This window comes from Bombyx mori, chromosome 24 (assembly GCF_030269925.1).
Source record: "Bombyx mori chromosome 24, ASM3026992v2".
Taxonomy (NCBI): Eukaryota; Metazoa; Arthropoda; class Insecta; order Lepidoptera; family Bombycidae; genus Bombyx; species Bombyx mori.
Genome location: NC_085130.1, coordinates 17,781,286 through 17,797,193, shown reverse-complemented (window position 1 = coordinate 17,797,193; position 15,908 = coordinate 17,781,286). Strand labels below are relative to the sequence as shown.

The 15,908-nt window shown below is 36.9% G+C and overlaps 1 protein-coding gene across 1 annotated transcript; it reads right to left on the bottom strand.

Annotated features, from left to right (window-relative positions):
- Nucleotides 1-282: 282 nt before the first annotated feature.
- LOC101737342 (probable tyrosyl-DNA phosphodiesterase) lies at nucleotides 283-15,536 on the bottom strand. Its single transcript, XM_004925068.3, has 14 exons — nucleotides 15,376-15,536; nucleotides 15,186-15,281; nucleotides 14,409-14,553; nucleotides 13,146-13,342; nucleotides 10,551-10,730; nucleotides 8,958-9,060; nucleotides 7,921-8,043; nucleotides 6,222-6,317; nucleotides 3,744-3,914; nucleotides 3,037-3,205; nucleotides 2,591-2,693; nucleotides 2,411-2,510; nucleotides 1,416-1,626; nucleotides 283-583 (listed from the first exon to the last, which is right to left on the bottom strand). Exons 1-14 carry the CDS (start codon nucleotides 15,410-15,412, stop codon nucleotides 461-463), a joined length of 1,854 nt encoding a protein of 617 aa, XP_004925125.1. The 5' UTR covers nucleotides 15,413-15,536; the 3' UTR covers nucleotides 283-460.
- Nucleotides 15,537-15,908: the final 372 nt, after the last annotated feature.

Sequence of the window (15,908 nt, the reverse complement as noted above, 5' to 3'; positions counted from 1 at the left end):
ATTAGATGGAAGACCTTACTGAAACCCCACTTAACGAGTGTGTGCGCCGGGCCTCGGTTCGCAAACTGTGGAAAACATCTGTTAAGGCTTTAATGAGCAAGAATTCCACATGACCACGACTGCTCTGCCAAGAGCAACCGATTATGATGATGATGACCACATGACCTTCAGATTTGGCGAGATTCCTCAGACGGGTGCTTGGCATTGTCCTGGCGTCATGAATTAGGGTAACTAACCATCAAACCACCTGCACACTAATGCAATAAATAAAATAGAAATAAATAAACACCAATTATTTTATTGAACAAAAACCAAATCTGTTTCTCGACACTAGTGTACTTTTTTTTTAATTCTGAAATCGATTTCCATTTCCTGTGTTTTAGGATCGAATTGAAATTTGAGAGCGCGCCTCTAGTGTCGAGTCTTCAAGTCAATCATGATGTAATCTTCTTCTACTTCTTCACATGAGGTAATCAGAGACCCAGGGCGACATGCCATCCGTATATTTGACTGGCGGTAAGTCGTATGGCACGATAAGCCGGTTCGGGGCGTTTTGTTCTAGACAGAAGTAATCTTCGTTGGTCTGTGCAAAAAAAGGCATTTCTGGTGTAAATTGGCATAAACAGGCAGAGCAAACAACATATTGAATCTAATACGTAAGTACTAGGATAACATAAAGATAAAGAAGTCTTGCAAAGTTTGATGTGTAAATTTAAGCTAAAAAAGATTTCTTTATTGCCTTTGTTGGAAGACGAGTGAAAGTCCCACCTGACACTGAATGATAACCGTGGCTCATGAAAGTCAGAAATTGTAAGCGCAATATGTCAATGTGTAAATGTCACTTTAATCACATACCATGTCTATACCAAATATTTTATTAAAATTGTAAAAACAAGTGTAAATAAATAATTATTACATTTGTGATAGTCGAAGCAACAAATTGGACCACATTTCGACCTCTTATCTCAAGGATGGAGACAACAATAAATCTATGGACACCGATGACCACTTAACATCAAAATGGGCTTTAATATCCCACCACACAATAAAACATATAACCAGGAGACCATAGCAACGAAGAGGTATACATACATACATACACATACGTATAAAAACGAAACATGTTCAAAGAAATGTACCAGGAAAACATAACGATGAAGAAGTATGCACTTCAACTCCCACAACGAACTTTATAATAAGAACAATACGTCAGCATCGTAGGTCATTGATTGAGACGAAATTCAATCTACGGACTCCGATGACCACTTAACATCAAAATGGACTTTAAAATCCGACTACGAAATAAAACATGCAATCAGGAGAGCACAGCATCGCAGAGGTATGCGTAAAGAAAAGTTAATATTCCAAAAATGTACCAGGAGAACATAACAATGAAGAAGTATGTCTAAACTCACAATGAACTTTGGCAGGAACAGCACGCCGGCTTCGTAACTCATTATCCTGAGCGCTCCGTTTCCTTTGTTCGTCGAGCCCCAGGCCGCCTTGCTGACGTTCCCCGACGTGAGCAGGTAGTACGCTGCCTTCCTGCCGTCCTTCGACACCCGGGTGTAGGACTTTATGTGGGGCATCGCCCGGTTTCGATTCGTGGACGCAGCTCGCCATTGACTGCAAATGGTCCCACACGGTTACCGGTGTCAATATTCACTGTCAACATTTTGTTTGAGTGCATCAACCGGAGAAAAGGCCTGCAATGTGTCTTAATTATACGAGAAAGGCTATAAGAGAAAGAGGGAAAGAAAATGTGTGCTTGCACCCCTCTCTCTCTCTCTTTCTATATTCACTAACTTATATTTCCCTCTCAACTTCCGTTCGCCTCGCCCAATCACACTTTTCGTAACGCTATCGTCACGCATCCACCAGCTTAGTCCCCAAGTCAAGCATACGTAAAGAAGTTTTACTTCAAAATCTATTAAGTTCGTTCCGCGCCAACAAACATGTAGAATTAGGATCGTGACGGGTAAATAAGACTTTGATGCACAGGTTTAGCTTTTCATACAGTTTACTGAATCATCTACGCCATCTTGTTTCCTACTTCCGTCCCTTTCTAACATCTCCTCTCACTCACACCTTAAAACTCCCATTCCACACGTCCTGCCATAAGAGGCATAAGATCCAATCTTACCGATCCTACAATCGCCGCAATAAAGTAACTTAACGTGCCGAGCCAAAATTAAGAAGAAGAAGAAGTAACTTAACGAATAATGACCACTCATCAACAGGTGAGTCGTATGCTCGTTCGTCTCCCTAGAAAAGCAAAACACTAACTCTTTATAATTAAATTAATTAATTAAAAGAAGTTTTATAATTTTATCAAGTTATTTTCGATTAATTATAGATTGTGGTACTAGGGGGGCATGAATTATGAGAAGGTTAATAATGATATGCTCACTATAAAAAGCTATTTAGCCAAGGTTGTTTCGAATGCGCTTCGGCTGCGTAAGGCAAGCAACCGCCTCCTAACAAATCGTCGTGAGATTGTTTGACGTTTTCTGTAAACATAAAACAATATTTAGCATAACAATTACTCGATACATATCCATATCGATTCCTATGAAAACGATTATCTTACCTAAAGATGGATAAATCAGTTTCAAAGTAGGCGGAGACGACAACATCTGCGATTGGTTCTTGATTTTCGTGAAGTTGTGAAGGAAATCTCCGGTCAACCAGAGCTGCAAGCAAAACATTACTTTCTTAGAATTATGAAGCCCTGGTACTTTGATGTTACAAATATATACAAAGCAACAAACACATTATTATTAATTAATTGACATACCTAAATTATCTGGATTACCTTTGCCACAATAGTGGCCAATGACACTCTTAGTGTTACTACTTCGCAAAAATTTCAATGTTTTCGAACATTACTTTAAAAGTCGAATTTACTTAATAACAAAAATAAAAGTCGAATTCAAACAGAACACGGAAAACTCTTTGATTTCATGTGATCCTGGTATCTCGGTACCTTGGTACCTCGCCCAAATTTCCCTGCATCTCTCGTCTTCCACTACCCACCTTCGGATCCTTGCCGTAACTACCCAGGCTGCTGGCCTGTGCCACCAGGGGCCACTGGAGCTGTTCCTCGGGTGGTATACAGCAGTGCTGCCGCAGTAATGAGCCCACACGGGTCATGCCCCAGTCCATGTCAAAATGAGATCCAGGAGCCGATGCTACTAAGAAAACACTGAAATTTTGAATGTTTCGTAGGTATATGAACGGACCACGATGACCACTTTGAATCTGACAGACCATGTCACCATAAGGATATTAGATTTTAAAGAAAAGAAAAAATCAAGTGGTATTTTCAAACAGAAACTAATAAAAGTTCTAAATATGTTAATTTTTAAACACTATTTTTATTATGAACGTCATTCGCGAATATCTTATTTTCTGTAACCACGTATGACGTCACGTGAAAGTTTACATGGAACAAAAACATTTTATTTCTGGTCACACTTATTTAATCCTTTGAGCGCGAATCGTCGGAATACCGACTTTTTGCGCAGTTTGATTAAAGGTATCGATCGACCTTAAAAAGGTAGGTAATAACATGATTGTTTTTTAATCGAAATAATTATTGTTTTATAAGGTACATTTTATTTCAAAAATCTTTTATCAATATCTACAAAATATGAAAAAAACAGCTCAGCACTAAAAGGGTTAAAATCGATTTTTCAGTACTTTTATTTTTCAAGATTTCAATCATTCCAATATACACTTACTTAATATGACTGAAATCCGATCTCTTCACTCTTTCAACGTAGTAGGTGAGATAAGGCATATGATAGTGATTCAAATAGCGTAACAGAGACTTTTTGAACATCGTAGGAGACTCTCCATCATGAGGCATCGCTTCCGGCGGCAACTCTGGGCATTTTGGACTGAACCATAGACTAAAAAAACAGTATTGTTAAATCAGGATCGAAATAAATACTCTTTTAGGTTAGTATTTTATTTGTATACATTAAATTGTCATCGGAACATGTTGACTTGACCTAAAGGTCTTAGTTACCAGGTCATAAGATCCCTTAAAAAAAAAGGAGTCCGTTGATGTCATGGCCGCCGCGACCTTGAGACATGAGGTTCAAGTGTCAATATCTTACACTATAGTTTAATGTAACTATACTGTGATCTTAGAACTTACATCTCAAGGTGGGTGGCGCATTTACGTTGTAGATGTCTATGGGCTCCAGTAACCACTTAACACCAAGTGAGTTGTGAGCTCGTCGACTAATCTAAGCAATAAAAAAAAACAATACGCCACCAGCAATTGCTGCTGCCCATTCACTAATGAATCCCTTGGTCTTAACGAATACTAAGCAGTGAATAAGCCACCGTAAGTTACATGTACAGAAATATTACACTGGCAAAATAGCCCGATTCCCGCGATGCAATTTCTGTCATGTTAAGCCAAACGTCAAATATGTTTTTGGCGGGAAAACGAGGAACGAAGTTGTGCGATTTCTTTTCTGGTTCCAACGTCAATGGTGGACAACAGTCTCTAGAGGTGACTTTTCGATTTCTTCCAAAAAACTTCCCATCATATTACTGAGACAACATTTCATTCCATCAGATTACGATTTCAAGTAAGCCAAATTCGCATAATTCCACACAATTTTTCATATAACAGTATACGTAATTTACATAATAATTATGGAGTGTGGCGGGTAGCCATCACACAACATAAGATATTTGACAGATGCCTGAATCTCGCTTACGACATTTTCAAGATAAGCTTACATATGAGTCGACTATTATCAAAGCCGGCAATGTGACTTTTGGACAATTATTGGTAAATCAGAAAAACGAATTATTGACTTTGTATTCCATTGGCAGTCACAAAACTCTTCTGAACGACATCTTAGATAAATAACAGGTTAAGTATTAACCTTTATTTAATGCAGGTTTTGAACCGTATTCTTTGAAGGAGACGATTATATTCAAATCAATCTGTATTGACATATCAATAATTTTTTTTTGTCCAAATGCGCAGATTGCCACCTTTGATAATAGACGACTCATATACAAGTTCCGAACAACAACATTCGGACCGTCGGTCTACCGAGCAAAGATCACCCGCTCGGTGGAAGATCTTCCCTTTATCGGTTAAGTATCCCCATACGGAGGGTAGAAATAAGGAGCACCAGCTCAGTGTACTAAATAGTGTCCGCTGAAACGGAGCGAGTGAAGATGGCGCCACTGTAGCAAGTGGAAAGATTCAAAAACAGCGCCATAGACTATTAGAGTAGGATACTAAATTAAGAAGGAAAGAAACGATTCCTATGTAAATGGTCATCTATATATTATTACGTGAAGCAAAAACTTTGTACCCCTTTTTACGAAAATTGCGCGAACGGAGGAGTATGAAATTTCCCATACTTATAGGAAACATAGAGAAGAAGTGCAGAATGCAATTTTTTCTTTTTATTATGCATAAAAAATACATTAAATCAATAAAGAAAACATTACACACACTTCCATGTATTTGACACAACACATACGTACTCTTTGTGTATTGTCAATTGTGAAACTTTTGTTATTGTTTAAAGTCTGTGGTCAATTTGAGAATAGATTAATATTTTTTGTCTTTAATATTATTTGTCGATATTGTAGTTCTGGTGAAATCTGTATTTTATAGAATATATTAGGTAATATCTGTATTATTATGTTTGACAATAGAACCATAATAATGTTTAAACTTTTAACTTCAATTAACTATAGTCGAATTTCGACTACTGCGGGGACCACTAGTCAAAATAGATATTTGATATTTTAAATACAGCATATTTTTAACTACACAATGCACGAAAAATAATAAATGTTTTCAACCTAGCACACTTCACTCCGTTTAAAACTGCTATATTCATATCATTTCCACTTGCTACACTAGCGCCATTTCGGTGAGCCCTCCAACAATAACTCGCTGTTCACTGGTGACCACTTTATCAAATTTCCTCCTATACAAGACTGTACTCCTTTCCTCTACCCTCCATAATAATAATTGATTATTATTATTTTTATTAATTTTCCCAATCATAATGAACTTGGGAAGGCAAAGGGAATTTAGCTCATACATCCTTGTCTATTCTGTAAAATAATAATAATTGAGTTTTTATAAACTCTGGTAACAATGGCAGCGTAAAAATCCAGTTGCCATACTGAAAAAAAAAAACTATAATAGAATTCTGAGGCAGACTCACCCTTGCGTTCGGTTCTCCCAGTCATCAATATACAGATTGGCTGTCGATACTACAACGCGAAGTGACCCATCTTCGTAACACAAGATCATCATTTTACTGAAAAAACCCAAACGACTTTATTTCAATTTATTTGGAGCAAATCATCTTTGTCTCTCTCTCTCTCTAACTCTGTCTATCTCTTTCACTATAATATTTACATTAGGGATACAAAAAGTAAAAAAAAAATTTGAGTCATTGACCTCATGTCTCAAAGTCGTGTCGTCAATGTCAATGGTTACCACTTACCACCAGACGGGACCCTAGATCTTTTCTGCCAGTCTATGAACCGCAAAAAACTTACTTGTTTATATTTGTTATGTACCAGGAATACATAAATCGCTAAGAGGTGACTTATTTCTTTTGAATGAGGAATATTAGAAATAAATTATAGGTTACTATCGTACAGGAAAGACATTTTTTTCCAGCCCTGAAAATAGATCTTGGAATTCAATTGCAGCGTCATCTACCGGATCCAATTCTAGATCTAAATGCTAATGTTAAGATCCACTCAAGCTCGATCGAAATTCAACCATATTCACTGACACCTAAAATTCTAAATCTATATATTAATACGTGAAGCAAAAACTTTGTATCCCTTTTTACGAAAATTGTGCGGACGGAGGAGTATGAAAATTTCCACGCTTATAGTTGATATAGAGAAGGAGTGCAGAATGCTATTTTTTTTTAAATTATGCATAATAAATACATTAAATCAACAGAAAAAACATTGCACATAATATGTTTGACACACACACGCATTTATACTCTTTTGTTTATTTTTACAGTCTGTTATTTGGGAATAATTAAATTGGGAATAGATTTATATTGTTTGTCTTTTTTATTATGTCTTTTTTTTTAAACTGTAATAATGTGTTAATAATAATATGTAATAATAATTTAAATGTATTATTTGTCTATAGCGTAGCCGTGGCGAAATCTGTGTTTGTAGAACAATGATTATAGAAATGTGACAATAGAATTATAATACATATTGCTAAAACTTATAATTTAAATTAATTATGGTCGAAGATCTTTTCCAGGGTTATGGATGTATATTAAAATATTAAATATATGTATGTGTATAATAAAAATCTTACATTTATTTCCGTTAACTGGTACCTGTAACACAAGTTCTTTACGAACTTAGCACGGGACCAGTTAACGTGGCGTGATTGATAATAAATATTTAGTAGTGGTCCCGCAGTAGTCGAAATTCGACTATAATTAATTGGAAATGTAAGTTTGTATACTATTATGATTGTATTTTCAATGCCAAGACTACACTATAGAAAAATATGAATAAAGACAAACAATATTTAATCTATTCTCAATTTGACCACAGACGTCAAGAACAAAGTTTGACAATAAATGTAATGCATGCGTGTGTGCGTCAAATACATGGTAGTGTGTGTAAAGTTTTCTTTATTGATTTAATGTATCTTTTATGCACTATTTAAAAAAATATTAGCATTGTGCACTTCTTCTCTATATTCTCTATAAGTGTGGAAAATTTCATTCTCCTCCGTCCGCGCAATTTTCGTAAAAAGGGATACAAAGTTTTTGCTTCACGTATTAATAAATATTTATTATATTTATTTATTTATTATTATATACTAGTATGTATAGTTAAAGGATGTTTAAAATAATTTACAAATCTTACGTGTGATGTTTACCGAACGGAGTCGCCATCGGCACCAGGTGAGCGTCAACGTGTGGCTTCTTCTGGCTGATCGTCCTTAAATCCTGAGAATCCTCACCGTACAATATCGTTAGCTTCTTCTCGCTAAAAAATTCAGAGACAGATCTGAAGACCTTAGAGTATCGAAGGTCTTTTTTTTAATGCCCTTGTAGGCAGACGAGCATACGGCCCACCTGATGGTGAGTGGTTACCGTCGCCCATGGACTTCAGCGATGCAAGGGGCAGAGCCAAACTGTCTACTAGTCTAGATAAAGTACTAGGACATTATGAATTCAAAGAGATCTCACCTGGAAGCCTTCTGCCTACCGTTAAGTACTCTCCACAAGCCTCCAAGCCGTCTACTAGTCCAGATAAAAGTACTAGGACATTATGAATTCAAAGAGATCTCACTTTGAAGCCTTCTTCTGCCTACCGTTAAGTACTACTCTCCACAAGTGCACGGTCCGTCTGAATTCTTTATCTACTTAAGGCTCCATCTGACGGTAAGTGGTCACAGTAAGTCATAGACGTCAGCAATACCAGGGACATAGCCAAGATGCGGTCTACCGAGTAATCTCCGCAAACCTCGTTTGGAAGACATGTTATAACACCCGGAAAACTGTCAAACATATCTAAAAACGCGCTGTGGATGCATTCAGTGATTCCATATAGTAATGATCCTTGCTTATTAACTATAATAATATTTTTAGTATTGTTACGACGGTAAGAGTAACGCCATCTATCGCCGAATAATCGAACGAATATCGAAGGGCCTAGGAGCGCCTAGAACGATCGATAAGTACAACGCCATCTATTGTCAGATAGCGGAAACTACTAATAGAGATGTGTGGAATATTCTCGATAATTCTAGGGATGAGGTATCGTGATGAGGGAGGGTTGGGTGTTTAAAGTGTTTGTTGAGTGTTTTAAGCGTTGAATACAGTTTTTAAATGTACTTTGGTGAAATTTTATTTATACCGAACCCTAAGCGCGTAACAGTATACTTTAAACAAATCTACCTGTAACCAGCGAAGTAGTACTGAGCCAAGAGCCATCCAAGTTCGACCATAAAATTGATTTGCAACGAACACTTCAACTCGCCTAAGCTTCTATCTAAAATTTCTGCGGAAAAACAAAGTGTTTACATATTATAGAGAAGTGAAATACGAATTGATTTAAGAGACACTTTTGAAACTTTAGAGCTATTTAAAGATTAAACGCTTGTGGCACTCGGGGAGACTGCCGCGGTAAAGCTATTGCATAGTATTTTTTATCAACTTATGCAATTATAATTAGACAATAATAATTTATTCCTAAAACAATAAGGTTTTCTTTTCTTATTATAATTTCTTAAAACAATAACAAGGTTTATAAATATTATTATCTTATTAAAATAAGACCACGCTATATTTATAAACCTTAACAAAAGCAAAACATTAACTGTCCCCTTCACACTCGCGCGCGAAAGAGAGATGGGCAGACTTTTCATGATGCGCATGCAGTGCGACGTCACGCCGCGCGCTTGTTCACAAACACTACACAAGCGCAACGTGTGTATGTGTTGAACGCGAGCTAATTACATGGTAGGCGGAGTGGGGGTGTTAGCTTTTATTTTCGTTACGGAATTTCTTAATTCGATCGCCGCGCTCAAAACCCGCGATAAAAGCTATGCAATAACTTAAAAACTTTCTTCAGCTATTTCAATAGAGTTAATTTAATTGAAGTTCAACTAAAAATATGGATCTGTCGATGCTAATATTATATAAAACGGACCTTTAATTACAAAGATAAATGTCGCGTGCTAAGTGAAATGTCGCTTAAACAAAAACAGCTTTTCGCCCCTCGATATGAAAATCCAAATTAGCACAAAAACCAGCCCACAAGTGACCACTGCTGGACATAGCCCTCTCCCGATTTAGACCAAGATCAATTACTTGAAGAACATCGATTTTTTGAGACTCGCGCCACCTACCGTCCATTTACGATACCATGACGGCACCTGACGACTATACCAAGTTCTATCAGAATCGGATGAGTGGCGTAGTAACTAGTAGTAGTAGTAGTAGTTTTACTGGTGGTAGGACCACTTGTGAGTCCGCGCGGGTAGGTACCACCACCCTGCCTATTTCTGCCGTGAAGCAGTAATGCGTTTCGGTTTGAAGGGTGGGGCAGCCGTTGTAACTATACTAAGACCTTAGAACTTATATCTCAAGGTGGGTGGCGCATTTACGTCATAGATGTCTATGGGCTCCAGTAACCACTTAACACCAGGTGGGCTTTGAGCTCGTCCACCCATCTAAGCCATAAAAAAAACTCGTACAGGAGAAACAAACAAACGTACATACATACATACACAAACCCAATATTGCCCAGTGTGTCGTTACACAATACCTACAATTGATAATTGGACCTCATGCTTCAATGTATGTGGTATTTACGTGGTGATGTCTATGGGCTACAACGACCACTTAACACCAAATGGGCTTTATCTCGTTCGAGAGGCTATAAAAAATAATGCACAAACAAACAAACGCTTCAGTTTTAACTATAAATAAAACTAATTTCTGTATTCATTGTACCAGGATCGCATAACACCGTAGGAGGTCACTCACCTTGGAATGTTATAGAGAACGGCTGCGAATGAGTTTCCTTTGCCGCCGTGATTGTTGTGTAAAAAATATAAAAGGGCGCACTGGCTTCGTGCTTTGCAGCCATTCGCCCTTTAGGTCTTACAACGTTCAAATAATCTTCTACACGTCGAGTCGGAGGTATTATGGGACGATAATCTGAGTCTGAAAATAGAATTACAGTTTGAAAAAAAAAAAATTATACAAGAGAGGGCTTTTTGGCGGGAACGCGAGAAGTGAAGTTGTGTGATTTGTTTAATTTTGTCTATTTAGTGTTTCTTCAGATTTAAATGTGTAATAACGGTGATTTATTATCTGTTTAATAACTGTGAAAGTGCACAAATGTGGGAAAATGAAACAAAGCCGCTGAACGTAACTTCTCTGGATCCTCCAAAGAGTCCATTGAAAAAGTCTCAGTAAATGACCACCATTTTACTGAGATTATATTTCATCCCATATCATCTCATCTCATTTCATAATATCATTTTTCATATAAAAAATATATAAAAGATTAAGCTGTATGGTATGATACCTTTGCCTTTCCAATTGGAAAAATAAAACTACTACTATTTATAGAAGGGAGAATTTTGGGGGAAGAGCGATAATTCAGTGTATTTATCAAACAACACTAGTAAATTCCCCCCATATCACTAGGACTTCCATCTCGTCTAGTTTCATTTCACTTAATTTCATCTCAATTTATTACAGTTTCAAATGATTCAACTTCATTTCATTAGCTCAATTATTCACGTAATAGATAGAAACTGGCAACAATAACAGCATAACAAAAAAATTGCCATATTGAAAAAAACCTAAAGATTTACTAGGCTGCACTAAAAGTATCGGGAATGGAATATTTCCCCTGTTCCTGTCATATTAAAATCTTTTTAATTGAAAACTCCTTGGTTTTAAAAATCGAATACCATTTATTTATTTAAAAAAAGATTCTCGGTCTTGTCACGAGGTTTTGTCAAACTTGTTTAGTCGTTGAGAAAATGAAATTGACTCGAGAAAATTCAAGAGCGATGATTTATTATGAATTTCGAAGTGGTTTAACACAAAAACAGTGTGTTGACCGGATGATTTCTGCATTTGGTGATGAAGCCCCATCCAAAACCACAATTTATCGCTGGTTTGCTGAGTTTCAACGTGGACGTGTCAAGCTCAGTGATGATCCCCGTCAAGGTCATCCAAAAACTGCAGTCACCCAAGAAAACGTTGATGCTGTGCGTAAGCTGATTGAGGAAGATCGACATGTGACATACCGCGAAATTCAGGCAACTTTAGACATTGGCGTGAGTCAAATACAAATAATCTTGCATGAAAAATTAGGTGTAAAAAAGTTGTTTTCCCCATGGATACCGCATTCGCTCTGTGAAGAGCAAAAACCGGCTCGCGTTACTTGGTGCGTCAGAACTCTCGAAAGATTCCACGCAGGATCCTCAAATGCTGTATACAACATTGTATCAGGTGACGAATCCTGGATATACGCGTACGAACCCGAAACAAAAAACCAGTCACGAGTTTGGGTGTTCGAAAATGAGTTAAAGCCAACAAAAATTGTTTGTTCACGGAGTGTTGCAAAAAAAATGGTGGCCACGTTTGTCTCCAAAACCGGCCATGTTACGACTATTCCTCTTGAGGGACAAAGAACGGTTAATGCAGAATGGTATGCTAGCATTTGTTTGCCACAGGTCGTTTCTGAACTCCGTAAAGAGAACTGCAACCGCCGCATCATCCTCCATCACGACAATGCGAGTTCTCACACCGCGCACAGAACAAAAGAGTTTTTAGAGCAAGAAAACAGAATAGAAAACAGATAAAGAATAAATTGCGTGGACAGAGATTTTCATCACCTGAAGAAGCTGTGGACGCCTACAAAACGGCCATTTTGGAGACCCCAACTTCCGAATGGAATGGTTGCTTCAATGATTGGTTCCATCGTATGGAAAAATGTGTCAAATTTCGCGGAGAATACTTCGAAAAGCAATAAATACATTTTTAAATAGTAATGTTGTGTCACTTCGTTAGTTCCCGAAATTTTCAGTGCCGCCCTCGTACTTCTTGAGGCCAATTTATATAGTGTAGGTTTACACTGTACACACCTTTTTAGAATTCAGAGTGATAGAACAATTTAAAGAGAATTTAAAAGAGAACCTATTTTTCTATACGTACTTAGCAAATGTTCACGATTGACTTCCGCGGTGAAGGAATAACATCGTGTAGTAAAAATCAAACCCGCAAAATTATAATTTGCGTAATTACTGGTGGTAGGACCTCTTGTGAGTCCGCACTGATAGGTAACACCCCCTGCCTATTTCTGCCGTGAAGCAGTAATGCGTTTCGGTTTGAAGGGTGGGGCAAACGTTGTAACCATACTGTGACTTTAGAACTTATATCTCAAGGTGGGTGGCACATTTACGTTGTAGATGTCTATGGGCTCCAGTAATCACTTAACAGGTGGGCTGTGAGCTCGTCCAACTATCTAAGCAAAAAAAATTGAAAAATAAATAAATTCAACAGCTTTTATAACTACGGTTAAAGTATCTTCAAAAAATTATCTGATTAAATAAAACTCACTAGTGGATTTCTCTTTAACAACTCCCCCTCTATCAACAGGTGTCTTAATTTTGGCTTCATTATTTGAAAACATTGTTTTTGTATTTTCAGGTTTGTCCGGTACTTTTTGATGACTAGCAGAACTTGCCTCCGGTTCCACATTTTTCCCTACTCGTCTGTCGCTGTCTCTTTCTTGTTTGTTTTCAATTTGTTTTGGGCTATAATGATTAAACTTTTTTTAAAACCTACCTAAGGGTTACTGATGGTCTTGGGAGACCATTTCAGCGTAACCAGGAGAGTAGGTGAGCTCGCGGGGCTCAAACCGGACGACGTTGCTAATACGAACCCTAGCAGTGCTTCACAGAATCTACCACCGGTTCGGAAACGCGACCCATTGAACAGATCCGGCGAGAAACTCAGTGGGCTGTGTCTGTGGGTTAGTTTACTCGCTGAGCCCTTCGTCGCAAACGACGGGTTCGACGAGAACGATTACCCGGTGCTTGAGGTACCTAAAAGCACCGTTAGTGGATCGGGAGGATCCGTAATGAGGCGTTTTGGGCGACGTCGACTGTTTACCATTCAGTCCGCAGGATCGGGAATGTAGTTACCGGCGGCCACGATGTGACGGTTCTCGTATCGTGCCGATTTCGCGAAATGACGATTATACAATAACTTGTCTTTACAGTACTGCTATTTATTTAACTAAGATGTGTAAAAGTTAACAGTTATAACTCCAATGCTTATAAACAATTGTTTAATAGGGTATTCAGGAGAATTCGGGAAATAGCTACATCCACTGTTCTACTATGAGTACGAGTTACTATTATTGCACAAAACTGAGCTGACCTCTTTATTGGCACCAGTCGCGCCGTCATAATATATAATACAGTGAATACTTAATAATTCAAGTAATTTTTTTTATATTTCTTAATATTTATATGTATTAAGTTAGAGGGTACATATTCAGTGAACTAAGTTTGACTAAGTTGAGACCAAGAAATGAGGCTGCATCAAACAAACCCTATTCGCAACCTTCAACAGGTCATCAATCCGTCTTGTGAGAGCCTAACCCACATTACGTATTCCATTATGTGACCACCACTTCAGAACTTTAAAACAAAAACACATCTAAAGCATGCCTCAAATAACTAAAGCAATGGTGTAATTATCTAGTCTAGTCCTCAGACTATTAAAATTTAAATGAAGACTTAGTTTTACACTAGGCATGAAAAACTTTAGTAATATAAATAAAATCATAAATGTGGAGAATATTTTTCAATTTACTTGTTTTGTACATTGTTCCGAGGAGCATAGAATCCCTTTTCGATTATAAGATCTAGCTGTTCAGTGATCAATTTCTTCTGGAGATTGTATTTATCTGGGATAGGGTAATCTCCACCACTGGCATGGTTATCCAATATAGATTCCACTGTGGAAAATAATGCAATTATATCAGTTGAGTGCATTGTAAATCAGTTGAATTTTTATGTTTTGTTTCTAACAGGTTTTATGGTTTAATGTGGTAATCTACAGTGGTGAAAACTGTAAATGAAATGTTGGAAATTGTAAACGAAAAATTAATGTCAACCTTAACCTTTAAGTTACAATTTAGATTTAAGTTTGTCTTTAATTTTTCGTAGTTACAATTTACAAAAGTTACAGTTTATCTATTTACAAGTAGTTACAATTATTTTGTATCATTGGGAGAGGTAGGCAGCGACTTGGCTGTGCCCCTGGCAATGATCTATGATCAACGGTGACCACTTACCATCAAGTGGGCAGTATGCTCAGCTATCTACAAAGACAATAAAAAAAGGAGAACCGAAGATTATTATTTTGTCTTGTTAATTTGTTTTTCTGTTGTTTAACCAAAGAGTTATTGAAACACGGAAACTTTTTAACAGATTTGGCTAATTGCTTTTCCAGTTAAGACTTCAAACTCTGATAAAAGTTAAAAATACTGCAAATTTTTACTAAGGCAAGATTTTTCTGAGTTCTATTCAAAAATAAAAACTACATTTTTCACATACATCCAAGAAAATTTTTAAACTTTTTACTTACAATGCGGATGACTAAATTCACGGAAATGTACAGGATTCATTCTGTAGCATTTTTCGCCATAATCACAAACCTTTTTTACTCTTTTTGTCTCATTTTCTGAAATAGCATGACAATTTTTATTTTGTTTAACGTTGTATAAAATTTATTATTTTGTTCGTTAACTCAGATACACTTGAATTGTTACAGGTACCTTGCATAGTTCCTCGTCGCTTTAGGGAAGGGTTCATACTTAAATAAATCACTTAAAAAGTCTACCTAGCTATCATAAAATAAAGTTAGAAAGTTGTTGAATCTTTGGAAATATTTCAAAACACTATATAGTGAACTGTCTTGTTGTGTCATTTTTCCAGTAGTTCTATTTTCCAAACAAAAAGACCAAGGACTCATATTATACAGCCTAACGTTTTGAATTTTATGTTTTATGAAAAATGAAATGAAGTTGATTAATTTGAGACTTCAATTAATATGAAATTAAATGAAACAAGATGATATGGGATGAAATATAGTCTCAGTCAAAAGAATATGTAGTTTTTACTGAAACTTTTTGGAGGATGCTGACAACTGTACACTTTCACAGACACTTAACAGTTAACAAACCCCCGTTTTGAGTTTTTTAATTTTTTTTTATTGCTTCGATGGGCGGACTAGCTCACAGCCCACCCGGTGTTAAGTGGTTACTGGAGCCCATAGACATCTACAACGTAAATCGCCACCCACCTTGAT